General features: G+C 38.8%; 1 protein-coding gene across 16 annotated transcripts in view; it reads left to right on the forward strand.

Annotated features, from left to right (window-relative positions):
• Positions 1–1,933: 1,933 nt before the first annotated feature.
• Positions 1,934–17,326, forward strand: part of UBAP2 (ubiquitin associated protein 2) — a 122,672-nt gene continuing 107,279 nt past the window's right edge. For 3 of the 16 annotated variants that reach the window (XM_056803903.1, XM_056803905.1, XM_056803906.1), the window contains exon 1: positions 2,382–2,517. Coding sequence is in view for 7 of the 16 variants with exons in the window: in XM_056803890.1 (XP_056659868.1) it covers positions 4,784–4,820 (37 nt within the window). In the remaining 9 variants the exon portion in view is untranslated. Of the gene's footprint in view, positions 2,100–2,380; positions 2,518–2,599; positions 2,625–2,746; positions 2,888–4,508; positions 4,821–17,326 lie in introns of those variants that run through there. The other 13 variants (XM_056803890.1, XM_056803891.1, XM_056803893.1 and 10 more) reach the window with 8 other exon arrangements.

Below are 17,326 nucleotides of genomic sequence, written 5' to 3' on the forward strand. Positions count from 1 at the left end.
CAAAAAACAATTGAGAATAATCTTAATGCAGTGGCTAGGTAAGCTTCAATTAAATACTTTATTGATATCTTGATTTGCCTGGACTATGAGTATTGTGTTGCTGGTACTCATGAACAGAACCTGAGGAAATAGTTCCCTCTGCAATTCTAGAAGGCTGCTCATTGTTTAGGCGGGGAGGCAGATCCCATCTGAAGTCAAGTAGCTCTTTTGTCTCCAGAAGCCTTTCCCAGTATATCACCACCCTCCTTCTGGGGATAGAACTGGGGACCTTCAGCTTTCAAGACTGACTTGCTACCTACTGTGCCAAAGCTGAAGTGGATGTGTGTTGTCTGGTGAAGTGGGACCTTCCCTCAGGGGGGAAACCTCTCCTGCCACAGGGTCAAAACCTGGGGTTTCTACCTCCCAACTAAATAAACTGGGGATTTCTAGATTTCCATGTTGACAACCTAAATATCTGAAATGTACTAATATTCTAAACTCTTAACAGGATAGTTTTTAATCTGGAGTGATTTTTTTTAAAAGGGTATCTCTGAGTGAGATTCTAACTTGGATCAAGTCTTTGGGCCAAGACAATCAATATTTTGATAACTACTTCAATATTAGTTTCCTTTGGAATCTTATGTATTTTAATAATGAGGTGGGTTACATAGGCTTTACCAGACTGCTGAAGAGGTTGGTTACATTAAAAGCTAGGAAGTTGTTTGCTCTAGAAGAATCTGTTAGCTCCTTTTTGCAGCAGTTAAGTTTCCCTCAAAGACATACTTGGCTGTGATGGACAAATCACTTAACCTCTCAATACTTTAGGTTTATCCCATTCAATAAAAAAAAAAAATTAAAATTCTACTAATCCTCCAAGGTCATGGTACATGTCACCTTTACCATTGTCAACGTGGAATCTAGAAACCCCCAGTTTATCTAGTTGGGAGGCAGAAACCCCAGGTTTTGACTTTGTCACAGGAGTGTTTTCTCCGAGGGAAGGTTCTACTTCGCTGGTCTCAGGCTAGCAATGAGTTATAGCGAACGCATTAAGACATAGGTCCCAGTAAGGCATAAGTCCCGAGTTCGATCCTGAAAGGGGGGATGTGATACACTAGGAGAAGCTTCTAAGGCAAAAAGAGGCATCTGTTGGGATTGGCCATCCCCACTCCGAACTAACTAAAGGTCTATTCTTGGGTTTCTACCTCCCAACTAAATAAACTGGGGATTTCTAGATTTCCACGTCGACACCATAAAACTTTACTAGAAGTCTCCCTTTCCTTTCAACATGTTCACATGAAATAAATCATCAATGGTTCATGGCTGATTTACCTTATTTTTGGTTTATATATGTCCTTTCTCATTTAAGACTAGTATGGGGCAATTTGCCCTAATTAATGAAACCCTCATCCAAAATCAGATCTTCGGTCTAATTCTTCAAAGAACTAGGGCAAGCAAAAATTTGGCTCAAATTTGTAGCTGGAACGAGAGAAAGGGAAATGGGGAAAGACCCGAGGCCTTGAAGAGGAGAGGAGATGAGATGTCGCTCGGCTATGAGGAGAAGTCTAGGCGGTCAAAAGGGACAAAAGAATGGACGGAGGAAGGGAAGGGCGCATCATTCGTCCCATTCCTACAGTTCTTTAGCTTTTCGCAAAGGTCAGAGTCACGGAAGGTCGGACTCAGCCTACTTCTCTGACTGAAGAACTGAAAAGTGTTTTTTAAGGTCCCAGGGTCAAAGACAAAAAAATAGGGGTGGGGGGGGGTGGGCAGGGAGTCAGGACATAAAAAAACCGTTGGAAACGCGGCGTAGGATGCCTGAGAGCACCGGTGCGCGCGCGCGACCTTCTCCTCAACGCCCGTCTAACGTCATTGCGCCTCCCAGCGTCCTCAGCATTGAGGGACGCACCATCGAACGTGACGGCGCTGGCGTCGAGTCTCGGCTTTCTCATTGGTCAAGGTGTGATGGCTCCCGGAAACGGGGACTTCCCCTCTCCCTTCCACCCTCCCACTTCTCTTCGGGAACGCTCCGAACACTTAAGCACTAGCTGCCAAGGCTACTGACATCTGCATTCACAAAGCGCCTTAAGGTTTGCAAAGCGCGCTTTCCATACGCTATTTCTGAGGTAGGGTATTACCCTCCTGAGGGTGGAGGGGGAAACTTGGCACTCAGCGGGGAAGCAGAGTAAAGTGTCCTGGTCACATATAAGTGTCATAGAAGGAATTCGAACCGAGGTCTCTTCCTACTCCAGGTTCAGTTCTCTTTACAGAACACCATGCTGCTTCGCTCGGAGGGATGGGGGGGTGGGGGTGGAGGAGCGTCGTCTTACGCAGCTTTGTAGCGGTGCATGTTGGGAGTGGTAGTCCTGGTGACTACCTCGTGAGATGATAGCTCTTTCCACGAAGGAAATGACCCCTCGTCATGTGATCGAAGAGTCTGCAGTCTGGAGCGGAGGGGAGGGCAGAGGGGAAGGGAGGGGCTGCCTGCCTTATGATGTCATCGACTCGCGACGGCGAATTGGAGTTGCGGGAAGCCAGGCTGCGGTTTGTAATATTATTCTTTCCCAGCCCTAATCCTTTTGCTTCCCGACCCGGTCCCACACACCCTCACAGCTGTTTTCTTCACCGCCACCCTCGTTGAATGCTTCTCAGTTAGTTGTTCGTTGTGGGGGATGGGGGGGAGGTGGAGGAGAAGAGGAGCGCGGCTGTCGGTCTGGGGGGCGCGGACTAGCGCGTGTTCTCGGATGGGGGGAAGAAGGGCGGGGGGAGGGGAGAAGGCGGGAGGAGGGCTCCGCCCCGGCCAATGACGTACAGGGTCACGTGACGGGGCCCCGGCCGCCGCTGCTTTGTGAGAGGCACATAGGCAGGTAACGAGCGGCGGCGGCTGGTCCGGGGCGCGGCGGGAGCAGCAGCGGTAATGCCTTCCGTCGTTTCACCTTCTTCTTTCGTCTTTTCCCCTTCCCATCCCCCTCCTTTGCCGACTATCTTCATCGAATTCCAGGTTCTGCGGACCCCTGTGGTTGCTCGGGGCCCTGGCTTACCCATCCTCTCCCCAAACTGGGCCCACCTTCGTCCACGACCTAGTCTCCCACCCCACCCCATGGCTTGCCTTCTCCTTGCCCACCCACAAGGGGGAGGGGGAGGACTTGAATGTCCTTACTCCCAACAATTGCACATACTCGGTGTTTTCTGACTACACTCTCACCGTGAGCATTGGGCTTCCACCCGGTTCCCAGCCCCCCCTTTCCCTCAATCCACCATCATCCTTCCTAACCCCCTCCCCCTTCCCTCTTTTATCTCTAAGGCCGCCTTTTAGCATTTCCATCCTGGGCACCCACCTAAAACAGCTGGGTTTCCAATATCCCAGACTGCCATCTTATCCATACATCTATTCTATCTACCACTGGGGCTGGTTTTCTTCTTTACTACTGTTGCCGATCCCTACTCTGGAGGGTGTGGTTTTTTTTTTAACTCTTTTTTTCTTTCCCACCTATGCACTTCAGCTTGCTCTTTACCTGACTTTCCCAGTTTTGTTCCTGGGCCGCAGATATCTTTTCTCCTTCTACCCAATATGACACTATCCCGAAGTTGAGAGCTTAAATTCTCTTCTGTTAGCCTTTCCCGGCGCTCCGGCTGGTTGGATTTGTGTGAATTTAGTTTCATATGCGTTGACCTGCTTGAGGCAGTTCCTTAAAACTTATGCAGCTTGAAGTACAACTTAATTAGCCCCCTCAAAGTGTACTCCCTCATGGAGTCCAACTGTATAAGTTTATTGGATCCTAGTGTTCTCTCATCTCCTTTCACAAACTCCTTGGGGTTCAGCTCAGCCCTACTTTCCATACTTTCCCCCCCCGGTTTAATTCTGACTCAACCTAATTAGTTGCCTAGCCATTTTCTCAAGTTACACAACTCTGATTCTCTCCTTGACATCTACTGAATTCAGTTTTTCTCTAGGGTGTGTGACTGCTACCTCCTGCTTATCCTCATCCTAGTCACTTTCTTGCCCGGGGTTAATAACAGTAGGACCTAATCTTCCCCTTCTGTCTCAGCACTATTATACATTTATATTATTTTCCCTTTTATACTCAGGGCATAGGTATTCTGACTATATTCAAGAGTTAGGCCATTTTTTTCCCACTTGATGCTAGCAAACCTTATTTTAACATATATGAATAATTTTATATACATATACATTTTTATATAGAAATATATTTATAATTATTTCAAAAATGCATATAAGGATTTTCCATTTTTAGGTCCATGAAAGGCTTTTTTTTCCTCCTTTTTCCTCTAAATAATTTAGGTCCATGAAAGGCCTCCTTTTTCCTCTAAATAATGCCTACTACTTGCCCATTCTTCCTTAAATATTTACTGTTTTCCCTCCGGGTTTAGTTTGTTATTCGTTTTTTTTCCTCCTTTTCTATAAGAATGCTAATTAAACGAAGTCTTTTCCTTCCCCCTCCACCCTCCCCATTTGCTGGGATGGAGAAAGCAAAGTTCTTTGACCATTCATTTTTTCTTACCAGTACCTTTCTCAATTCAACAAGCATTTATCAAATGATGGCTTTGTGCTAAGGATAACCAAAAAAAGAGGAAATGTCATCAAGCTTATATTATTGGTAGGGTGGGCACCATGTCTGTAAAAAATGAAATAACTTTCCTGGAGGACTGCCACCTGGGCCTAGGGGAGAAGAATCAGGATGGGTGTCTCATGTGACCCCTGAACTTAGCTTTGAAGAAAGGTGGGGATTCCACCAGATGGTGGTGAAAAGAGTGGAATCCAAGCATGAGGAACTGCTGATCCAAAGGCATGAAGACAGGAAATGGAATGTCCTGTGAGGGAACCTGTAAGTAGGCTAATTTGGCTGGGCATAGATGGTGAAGGAAAATTAAAAAGTTCAATAAGCCTGGAGCCAGATCTTGAAGGGCTTTAAAAGCCTAACAGAGGAGTTAGTTATTAACCTAGAGGGGGAAAAAGTGACACTATATATATTCTTGGGCAGGAAACCTGTGCTTTAAAAATATCTGGTTGCTGTGTGGAGGATAAACTAAAGAGAAGAGAGACTAGATGTAGAGCTCCAATTAGGAGATTTTTGCGATGTGGGTGTAAAGGGTGAAGTTTTGTGAGGGGGTTGGAGGTGGGAGAGATTTTTTTTTTACCTTTTTTTACATTTTAATTTTATTTCCTCAATTTAGAACATTATTCTTTGGTTACAAAAATCATAGTCTTTCACTCCCTCCCCTCCACCTACCCTTCCCGTAGTCGATGCAATTCCACTGGGTATTACATGTATCCTTGATCAGAACCTATTTCCCATGTTGTTGATGTTTGCACTAGGATGATCATTTAGGGTCTACATCTCTAATCATGTCCCCTTCGACCCATGTAATCAAGCAGTTGGTTTTCTTTGGTGTTTCTACTAGTGGGAGAGGTTTGAGAGAGATTGGATTTAAAATCTGTCACCTGATTGAATGAGATTTATGAGAGGGGAAGGTGCCTAAGAAGATGTGAAACCTGGGTTACTGAAAGGATGTGTTGACCTCAACAGAAATAGGAAAGAGATTTTAAGAGTAAAGTTGTTTTGAACTTGCTTTGCCCTCAAGACATTCATTTAGAAATAATCAATAGTTGGTAATGCAGACCTGGAGATGGGGAGAGATAATGGAGTTTGTTAAATAGGTTCAGGGTTACCTTCATAGAAGTGATTGGTTGTATCCATAGGAACATGTATGATTGGTAGAGTGTGTGTGTATGTGTGTGTGTATGTATATATATATGAAAAAAATCCTTCAAACTAGATTCTGAGGCTTCTTCCATGTGCCTTTATCCCAAGTTGTACTTTATCCTTGGGGAGGGGTAGGGAACTGTGGAATTGATCCTTTACCCCCAGAAAATGGATGATTAGAACTACTAGCTTTCCTTTCCCCTTCCCCTTCTCCCAAAACTCCAACATCTTTTTTTTTAATTTAAGAATTTTGATTTAAACTGCTTTCTGTGACTGCTAATTTCTTCCTATTACCATGAAGATTTGATACTAGGCTAAGATTTGATACGTCTGATGCATGTTTCTACCAAAATTAAGTTTTCCCATTCTTATGAAGAGAAATTGGTTTTCTTCATTCCTGTTGTCAGTTAAAATGATTTTTGCATTTCTGCTGCTAACAGTAGTTATTTATTTCTGTATCACATGCTGCACCTCACCTACTACATAAAGGATTCAGAGAAGAGATGGTTTTTTCCTTAAACTATGCTTGAGAACACTAGGGGAGTCATTTCTATTGGGTGGATGGGGGAGAGGAAAGGGGAAAGCCATAGTAAATGTCCCTAAGGAGTTCTTGTTTCCCACTATTTTTCCATCTTAAATGTGGAAAGGAAAATGTAGTCACATGGATTTATCTTCTGTGCAATGATTTAAGGACAGCTGAGCTCTCTAAAGCAGAGAAAATAAGGCCCATTAAGATTCTTTATCATTTTATGTTCCCTGAATTCTATTATGGTGAAAGAATGGGTAGATCTTAAATGTGATTAAGCTGAATGTGTAACAGTTGAAACTGGTCAAACTCTCCACCCCCTCAAAATGGAAACAGCATAAACCTGGTTTCCCCAGTAGTGGCCTGGGCCTTAGTGCTACTGTGAGGATATTTGACATTAACTTCAAAATGTTACTCTCTAATTGCCAAGACTCAGCACTTAATATTCTAAGTTTGCAACTTTATTTCAAATTATTCTTCTGTATAGGTGCTTTAAAAGCTTTATCAGGCTCAAAGAAATGTTTTGAAACATTTTCTGCAAAAGATCATGACTTATTTTACAGCGAATATAATGGTAGCTCTTAAAGGTAGCTTTTAATGATTTTTTTTTTGCAAACCCTTATTTTCCATTTTAAAAATCAATAATTTTTTATTGGTTCCAAGGCAGAAGAGCATTAGGGCCAGGCAACAAGGATTAAGTGACTTGCCCATGGCTACAGCTAGAAAGTGCTAAATTTGAACCCAAGACCTCTCTAGCTTAGCTCTTATCCACAGAGCCACCTAGCTGACTCCAAGAGTCATGGTAATTTGATTTAAAAGTGCCTAAACCACCTTCTTCAGTGTCATTGAATCAATCTCTGGTATTCAAGCTTCAGGTAATTGCTGATAAGATGGAAAGGGCCTGGTTGGACATTGAAATAGCTGCTTTATATTCATTTATTCATTCATTTATTTATTTATTTAGCTGTTTGCTTATCCATTTATTTATTTTTAAGCCCTTACCTTCTGTCTTGGGGTCAATACTGTATATTGGCTCCCAAGGCAGAAGAGTGGTAAGGGCTAGGCAATGGGGGTCAAGTGACTTGCCCAGGGTCACACAGCTGGGAAGTGTCTGAGGCCAGATTTGAACCCAGGACCTCTGGTCTCTAGGCCTGGCTCTCAGTCCACTGAGCTACTCAGCTGCCCCCCTGAAATAGCCGCTTTTTAAAGGGGAGAGGGGAAGGGATCTGAATCAGTTCATAATTTGTTAAGCACTAGTGATTAACTGAGCTTTCCCCCCTACTCCAAGGTATTTAAAGAGGCCAAAGAGTGTCCCTGTTCTCAAGTAGTTCATTGTCTAATGAAGACAACATACAAATAACTGCATAAACAACCTATATACACAGGCATAAGAAGAGTACAAGTTTTAATAGTGCTTTTTAAAGCTTAAGTTTACTCAGACTGAGATGGGGAGGGCTAGTCACTTAATCCCCCTCAGAGTGTAAATATTGAAGTAATACAGAAGTTAGTAATATAATTTATAATTCAAGAACCATTCTTTTAAATAAGATGAATCACATTTTATCCAAAAGCGATCTTGATGTCTATGGACTTCTAAAAATAACTATTTCAACATAATTTGCTTCCTTTATATTTTTTAATATTTTTAAAACTGCCGTACAGGTCCATGACACATATACTAATCTCTGATGTAAAATTTGTGTCTACTCCATCACCTAGGCACTTAATTTGTGGAATTAGTCCTTTTGCTCAAACTGAATTAATGCTAAAAAATTTTTTTTAATCATGCTATGAGCCTCAGCTTAAATGCTACCCCTTACACAAGGTCTTTACATTGGTGTTCTGCTGGCCACCGATGGCCACCCCCACCCCCCTCATTTCATCTTAGAATGTTTCATTTTTGTCTTCTACTCCTATCTATTATATTGAGCATAGCCTGGAACATTTGGTTGATTTACATCACTTTTCATTTTACATTGACCCCCTTGGATTGAATCCTTCCTTGTGAAGAGGGGAGAAAGAGACAATCACCCATCTGATTATATGCAATTTGTACTAGTGGTCTGCTTCTTTGCCAGTGAGGAGTGAAATATGGGCAGTACCAGTGGGGAGGGCAATAATTACATGGAATTTACTTTTTTTTAATGGTTCATAAAATTTATATCTGAGTATCCCTGTAGACCTGGGATGGCTCTTAGAAGTGGACTCAATTTCTTCATGATCAGGCCTGGGGAGGTTCAGTGACTTGCCTAACATTACATAGGTGGTAAACATCAGAAGTGACATTCGAACCCTGTTCCTCTGTCTTCAGAGCTTTCACAATTTCACAATTACTGTGATCTATCTATCTGGTTCTCTTTTGCTTGTTTTACTTTGCAGTTTACTTTACAGTTCATATAAATATTAGTTTATACAAATGTTTTTCTGGATTTCTGTGTCATTCTTACTGAACAGTAGGATACATTCATATATTATAATTTTTTCAATACATTCCCTAGTTTGTGGTATTCACTATTTCCCAGTCTTTGCTTATATGAGGAGTGCTACTTTGAATATATCTTTTGCTTCATAGTATAAACCTAATCACTTGTTTTTTTTTAATATCTAAAGTGATAACCAGAATAGTTTCAACAACTTGTAATAATATGCCTATATTGATGCGACCATCTTTGTCAATTTGTATGGTGTCAGTTAAGTTTTTTACTTGTATTTCTACTTTTAGTAATTTGGAGCATGTTTTCATTTAACCATTAGAGTTTGCAGTTCTTTTGAAAACTTTGTGTTTTTTTATCACATATTTTTGGAATGACTCTTGGTGTTAAATATTTGTCATTTCTTTATATGTTTTGAGATATAAGATTTTTTGGGGTGATAGTTAATGCAAATTTTTTCTATTCTACTAATTATTCACTGATTTTGTTTATGGCTTTTGATATTAAGTAGTAAAGATTTTTTTATTTTTTTACGATCTCATCTATCCCTTGTTTGGTTAAAAAACTATTTCTTCTAGCCAGAATTTTTGAAGGCTACACTAATCTAATTTTCTAACTTTTTAAATTGTGACTTTTCACATTCAGATCATATGTATCCATTTGAAGCTTATTGTGATAAATGGTATAGAATTTCCACCTAAAACTAATTTCTGACTGTTTCTAGTTTTCTCAGCACTTCTTGTTAAGAAGAGAAGACCAAACCTATTATTATATTCTTGGATTATCAAACACTTGGCTGGTGCTTTTGATTGCTGCTGTTTCATCCTCATCTATTTTTTCTAATTGAGCTACTTTTGTTTTTAATCAGTACAGTTTCATAATGTTATGCTCTCAAATCAGTGTTTAAAAACATACCCTTATTTGCAAATCTGTAATCTCCATGAAAAACCAACTTAAATTATTTTGATATAACAGAAGCTCTTTCTAGTTAGTTTTTTAAACAGTTTTTAAATAGCTTTAAACAGCCATTTGTATGCTGCCTCAGATACTAGCTGAGTGATCCCAGCAAAGTCATTTTACCTTTTTCTCAGTTTCCTCATCTGTAAAATAGGAATAATAATTGCACTTGCCTTAGAATTTTTATAAGGATGATGTGAAATAATATATCTAAAGTATTTTGTAAATTCTAAAGCACTATGTAAAGTTTAGTTATTATTAGCTGGCTTTACTTTTTTTTTTACTTTACTTTTATCTTCCCTATCCAAAGAACCATGCCTTATAAAAATGAGAGTGGGGGGTAAGTACTTCAGCAAAATTAACCAACAAATCAACCAAATCTAACATAGGCAAGTGTTCACCCATATTCCCTCACCTTACCATGAATGGAGGGGAGGTACATTTCCTCATCACTTTTTGGGAACAAGAATAGTCGTAATTATATATCATTAATTTTTAAAATTTACATAATTGAGTGCATGGGAGTGTCATAAGACTTAATTATTAGTACATTTTATTAGCAGCCATGTTGAAAGATTAATTGTAGAGCCTAGGTTACCAGTAGCAGTACCATGAACAAAAAATAGGTAAGTTCACATGTTTCATGTTCAGTTAGTAGTGCTGGTGACAAATTTGGACGGAAATAAGCAGGAAGTCAAGATTAAAAGCAGGAAGGCATAAATTAAAAGTTCCAGGGTGAGATTGCAGTTGGATCTGTAGTTTGGGGAGTTGTCTGCATAGTTGTGATTAATTAAACACAAAGGAGTAGTAGAAGAGGTCACCAATAATAGAGAAGAGTTTTTAAGAGATAGGTATACCCACCCTGGAGGTAGGAAGAGAATGACAACCCAGCAAAAGAAAATGAGACTGTAGTTATAGTGGTAGGACAGTGATGGCAAACCTATGGCATGGGTGCCAGTGATGGCACACAGAGCACTCTATGGGCACATGCACTGTGCTCCCCCCTTCCCCCCCCCCAGTTTGTTATTAGAAAGGTAGAGGGACTTGGGTGGAGCTACTCCCCTCTACTTTGCCTGACAACATTTTTTTCACACACACTCCCCTCCAAAGCCCAGCAGCCCAATGGTGGGAGCGTTTTCTCCCTTCCCTGTGTATGTGGTGTGTTCTGTACTCTAGGGGAAGTGCAGGGCATGTTGGGGGGGGGTGGCACTCCATCTCTAAAAGTTTCATGGTCAACAGAGAATGAAGATTGAGAAGTCTATTAAATTGAGTAATGTGATTTTTGGTGTTTAAAATTAGATTATGAGAACTTGAAGAATTACTGGGTGGTGAGAAACTAAAGGAGATCACTTTTTCAAAAACTTAGAAGGAAAGGTACTAGAGAAAGGATGATGACTCCAGGGGGTGATTAGGTCAAGACAGAATTGACTTCATTCTGTGATGAATGGAAAAATCCCCTATGGGGAAGGGATCCAGTAGAAAGGCAAAAGATAAAGGCCCCATAATAGGGTTAGGATCTCTTGAAAAAGAACGACTTCTTGCTCTTAGAACTGAGCAGAGTAGAGGATGAGTGAAAGAGTTTTTGAAGTGTTGGGAGAAGAGATAAAAGGAATTTTGTCTTCATAATTTAGGGGAGACCATTTCTTTTAGGAAAAGAAAGAGGGTTGAAGTTTTGGGCTAGTGTTTAAGGAGAAAATAATAAGGCATATTATTTGGTTTTTTTTCATTATGATTACTTCATAGTATTCCTATATTTCATTAAATTCTTCATATTTTTTCCTTGTGGTGTAGCTGTGTAGTTCATTACATTCAACCATTTGTCAGCCAATGGGCACCATTTGTTAGCTTTTTTTTATTTTAACTATTACAAGTATTTCTAGGAACATTTTTGTATAAATAAGATATTTTAATTTTTTTTTTTTTAATTTTGAATTGAAACACCAGATAAATATATCTGTACACTTAGTGGGAACATATAAAGATTGGAGGCAGCTAGGTGGTTCAGTGGTTAGAGAGCCAGGCTTAGAGATTTGAGGTGTCCTGGGTTCAATATGGCCCCAGGCATTGCCTAATTGTGTGACCTTGGGCAAATCACTTAATCCCCTTCCCTTAATGCTCTTCTGCCTTGGAACCCATACTTTATATCAGTTCTAAGACTGAAGGTAGAGATAAAAAAAAGAGATTATGCATTACATTTTGACTTATATATAATTTAGAGGTGTTGTTATTGACTTAAAGGTATTCACACTTTAGTAATTGGGAAGAGGTGAAGGGCATAGTTGCAAATTATTTTCTGGGATAGTTGGACCAATACTGGTAGTATACTGTAGTAATTTTCCTGTTTTCCCATAACCTCTCAAGCATGCCTTTTGTTTTTGTTATTTTTGCAAATCTGGTGAGTATAAGGTAGAACCTCAGTGTTTTGATTCACATTTCTCTAATTGTTAGTGATTTAGATTATCCTTTCTATTATTATTCTCCCTCTTAACCCCTTCCTTTTCCTGTCCCTGCTTTTTTGTTGTTGAATTTGATATATTTCAACGCCAAAATTCTTCGTTTTCAGCTCTCTTATCCAGTAAAGAGTGAGATTCATCTGATTCCTGCTTCCAGATCCTTTCCTCTTTTATACTCTTTTTATGTGTCCCAGTTATGAAATTAGCAAGTTCTGCCCCTTATTCCTACTTACTTTCCCCCTTGTCAAACATTCAGAACAGTCCAAATCTACTTTCAAGTCCTTTGTTTTTATTTGTCTGTCAAGACTGTTTTAATACATTAAAGAACTGAAAGGACACATTTCTTTTCCCTCATTACTAAAATGTTAAAACTGCATCAATGAGCACTTCTTTATAATTTCTTAACTCTTTATGTTGATATTTCAGAGTAACTACTCAGTTCTGGTCTTAAGAAATACTTGAAAGTTCTCTGTACATTTGAGATCCATTTTTCCTCTCAGAATTATTCTTAAGTTTTGCAGTATAAGTTATTCATTTTAACAATATATAGTTTTCCTTTTAGAATAGAGACAGCTAGGTGGTGAAGTGGATAGAGTTGAGTACAAGACTTGGAATCAAGAAGATGAGTTTCTTTCTTCTTAGTTCTCAGATACTAGCTGTGGGACTCCAGGCAAGTCATTTAACTTCTTCCCAGTTTTCTCATTTATAAAATGGGGATCATAATAGCATCTGCCTCCCAGAAATGTTGTGAGGATAAATGAGATGATATTTGTGAAGCGGTTTGTAAACCTTAAAATTCCTATATAAAATTTAACAATTGTGTTCCAATGTTACCTTTTTACCAATGTTTCTGACTCTGGTTTCTTGGTATTTGAACTCTTTCCTTTCTGGCTGTTTGCATTTTTATTTTTGAAGTGGAATCTATGCTCTAGATTTTGGTTTCCTGGAATTTTCCCTTTTGAGGTTTCCAGGAGATGATTGTTAATCACTTTGCCCACTGGTCCCAGTAGGTCCAGGCTGTTTTTGTTTTTGATTGTTGAAGTATAGTGTCTAAGCTTTTCAAAAATTGATTTTCTGATGATTCTTAATCTCTTGTTGACTTTTTTCCTAGCTCATGTTTTTTTATATATTTTATTTTTATATTTTTATGTATTTCATATAACATTTTCTCCAATTTTTTTTAAGTCTTTTGATTTTGTTCCAATATTTATTTTAGGAAGTCCAATATTATTTATTTTAGGAAGTCATTGTCTTTTCTGTTCCTTTCTAATTTTTCATGAGTTTGTTCCTTGGGTAAATTATTCTCCAATTGTTTCCTCCAGAAGTTGGTCTCTACTTACTTCACTTGTTTTTGTGCTGACCTCTGTTTCCTGAAGGTCATTAAGGCACAAAGTTTTGCATTTTCAGGGCTGCCCTCTCTGGTATCTCAGAACACAGAATTAGGAACCTTGGAACCCCTGGACCTAAGTTGTCCCAGCTCTAGTTTTGTTTCTAAGTTCCATGCTATGAGTTTCTTACCACTCTGTAACTTTCTTGGGTGGTGCTGACTTGTTGTCTGAGGAAGTCTGTCTTTCTGTGTTCTTATGTATGTGCATGTTTGCTTGCACATGCATGCGCAATCTATAGATACCTGTCTGTAAAGGTAGGGTGGATAGATAGATAGCTTTAGAGACTACTCAAGTTTCTGACTTGTCCCTTGAAAGGCCTGGAGGCTTTCTTCTTGTTTGCCTAGGATTGTACTGGCTTTGATAGTAGGCCCTTTTGGTCTTCCAACCTATTTTTTTAAACTCTTACCTTCTATCTTAGAATCAATACTGTGTATTGGTTCCTAGGCAGAAGAGCAGTAAAGGTTAGGCAATGGGAGTTAAGTGACTTGCCCAGGCTCATGAAGCTAGGAAGTGTCTGAGGCTAGATTTGAACCCAGGACCTCTCATCTCTTAGGTCTGTCTCTCAATTCACTGAGTCACCTAGCTATGCCCTCCCCACCATCTTTTTTTTTTTTACATTGTTCTTGTGTAAAAGAAATCGATTCTTGGTTATTATTTGGTTTAGTGTCATTTGCTAGAGTAGGTTTGTGGGCTGCCTGTCTAGGCATCTATCTTGGCTAAGGTGCCTTTGTTGCTTTTTAAAAAAACAACGATTATTTGATGCTTTAAAAAACAAAACAAAGGTGCTGTCATTTTCCACTACTGCCAGATCGCTTTCAAAAAGGTTGAATTAATTCACAGCCCCACCATTAATGAATAACCTGTCTTTTTTGTCATAGTTGAAACAGCATTGAATATTATGCAATTAAATTAGAATATAGGTAAGGCCATTTGCAAACCTATTTGCTGCCTATTTTATCTCTTTATTAGATGTGCCTATTTGATGGGCATAAAGTGGTATCTTAGTGGTTTATGGTTTTAATTTGCATTTCTCTGGCAATTACATGGTTTCTCTAGTTAGAGATTTTGAACATTTTTCCATGTTAGTGTTTCTTTCCATAGCTGCTTATTTATATCATTTTATATATATATATATATATGTATATATATATTTAAGTGCCTTATGGAAATAACTAGGGTCAAGATTGGGAAGGGAAGCCTGAACAAAGTTGATAGGGAAAATAAAGAAGGATTTAAGACCAGATACATGAGTCACTGGGAAAGATGGAAGAAAACAGCTTGTGATATCAGTGAGTGGCATCAGTTTGAAGTTGAAGGAGAGTAATTTTGGGTGTTAGTGAAAAAAAATTTTTTTAAACCCTTACCTTCTGTCTTGGAATCAATGCTGTATATTGGTTCCAAGGCAGAAGAGTGGTAAGGGCTAGTCGATGGGGGTTAAGTGACTTGCCCAGGGTCACACAGCTGGGAAGTGTCTGAGGTCAGATTTGAACCTAGGACCTCCCATCTCTAGGCCTGGCTCTCAATTCACTGAGCTACCCAGCTGCCCCCTGTTAGTGAATTTAAATTAAAGGTGTGACTATGGTTGACTGAGATAGAATGATGGGAGTTGAGATTGATGGCTTGGGAGGAAGTAAGGATGTTGTTGGATTACCTGTGTGAACATTGGAGTCACCAATAATGTTGGGGATAATGCTCTGGATATTAAGATTGGAAAATGGCATTGAGGTCAACATAGATTAGGAGAAAGGTTTGTGTCATGGGAACCCTTTGGTAGTTTGGTGAAGAGAGAGTATGGACTCTTAAGAATAGTGTTTTAAAATGTGTAAAGTATATAAGATTGCAAAGGAAACTATTCAAATGCAGTTAAAAATATAAAAACATCCAAAGTTCAGATCCAAAGTTTAAGAATTCTCAGTAGAAAATTGGTACATGTTGATATAATTGGAACTTTTAAAGAGGAGAGGCTACTCTTTTGAGTTTATAAAGGAGGGGAGGGAAGAAGGAAGGTATGTTGTAAGGGCAAGTAAAGAATAAGGAACCCGTTTCAGAAGAAAGCCTAGTTTTCATTTAGTGCCAAGAGAGAAGGTAAATGAGGAAGAGTTTGAGGATGATGGGGAATTATTTTTGTTTTAATAATATAGGCCGAGGATTTAGTAGAAGGGAAGAGCAGAGGAACGTAGGAACTAGGGGAGGAATAGGGCTAATATGAACCATGGTTGATGATAACAGGGGAAAAGGAGTTTTATTCAGCCCGATTCTGATTGTACAGATTAGAGATGAAGGTTAGGATTTTTTAGGCATAGTTGTGGTAGTGGTGGTGGGAGACAGGGAAAACATAGATATACCCAGGGCTATAGGTTAGCTACATCTCAAACTTTCACATTTTGAAATTAGTATGTTGCTATGATGGAGTCTTGAATTATGAAATAAGGAGTTTGGACAGAGGGAGCTTATGAACACTGAGATAATTCTTTCTGTAGGATGAAGGAAACCATTCTTTTTTCCCTCCTGGCTAAGAGGATTGCATATATACCAAGACAGTAGGACCAAAACTTAGAATTTTTTTAAGTCTTTCATCTGCAAATTGATTTCAGAGTATGAACATCTTATCAGATGCCAAGCTTTGTTTTAGGGGGGGGAAATTGCCCAGTAGTATTGTTAAACTCAAATAGGAATGGAGTCACCTAATAGTACATAAGGATCTCTGTGGGCTGCATATTAACTTGGTTTTAAAATGGAATATTATCTGTTTTTATTGTATTTTTTATTTATTTTGTTAAATATTTCCTAATTACATTTGAATCTGATTATGATTACATTCAGGAGTATTGTGGGCTGTTTGTTTGACACCTCTGCTGTACAAGGTATTTTAACAGAATTTTATTAGATACCATTTGATTATAATCAAACATTCAAACAAATTCTGGCTTAAGTGTGATAGTGTCCTTGACTGTGTAAAATAAATTTTATAGTATAAATGGTAATTTAATTTTTATACTGTAATCTAGTATGATTTACAGAGGATTTAGTAAAAAAAAAAAAAGCTTCTTGCTTATATTTCTGATAAACTGAGGAAAACAGGTATTATTGGAAGAGAGGAGAGTCTCATAAGCTAGGGCTTCCAATAATTCAAGAACTCCGGATAAGCCTGAATCTTCACTGGGTTATTTTTAGTATCTGTTGCTCCTATCTGTTTCTATTCTAGGAATTCTTTGCAACAGTTTTTTCAGGGTAGTTGAATTGAAGCCAAGGTCGGGGTGGGCAATTAAGAAATGAGGTAGAAAATAAGGATAATAGTATTTCTGTAGACTACCAATAATACATATAGCTGGACTCTGATAAGTCAGCTTTGCTAAAGAAGAGTCATAGTTTCTATCTTGCCTCTCAGGCCAGTCAAGGTCTTTGTGTTATGGTAGGTTGGTAAAAATTTTGTACCCTTATTTGCCCTTGGATCATTTCCATAATTTAGTGATAGTATATATGACTGTAAAAGGCACATGTGTTAACTTTTAACTCTTGGTTATGTTTTTAAAAGCTGTGCAAAGCGAATATATAGAAACATTTTCCTATTGATGTGATTCGTAATTTTAGAGATGTTTATTGAAAGCAGATTTGGTCCCTAGTATGTAATAAACCTAACCTGGTAGTGTCTTTTCCTAATGGCTTAGTTTTTAAATGGTGTTTTATCTCTTAGTTTGGAGAAAGAACATTTAGGAGCAACATAATAGCTGTCAGATTTACCCTTGTTCTACTTGGTTCTAGAGATTAAAACTAGAAACTGTTGAAGTTATAAAATGGCAAATTTAGACTTAAGGTACAGAAAAACTTCCTGATAATTATAGCTATTTAAGAGTAGAATGGATTCCTCCAA

The sequence above is a fragment of the Monodelphis domestica genome, chromosome 7, assembly GCF_027887165.1.
Source record: "Monodelphis domestica isolate mMonDom1 chromosome 7, mMonDom1.pri, whole genome shotgun sequence".
Classification (NCBI taxonomy): Eukaryota; Metazoa; Chordata; class Mammalia; order Didelphimorphia; family Didelphidae; genus Monodelphis; species Monodelphis domestica.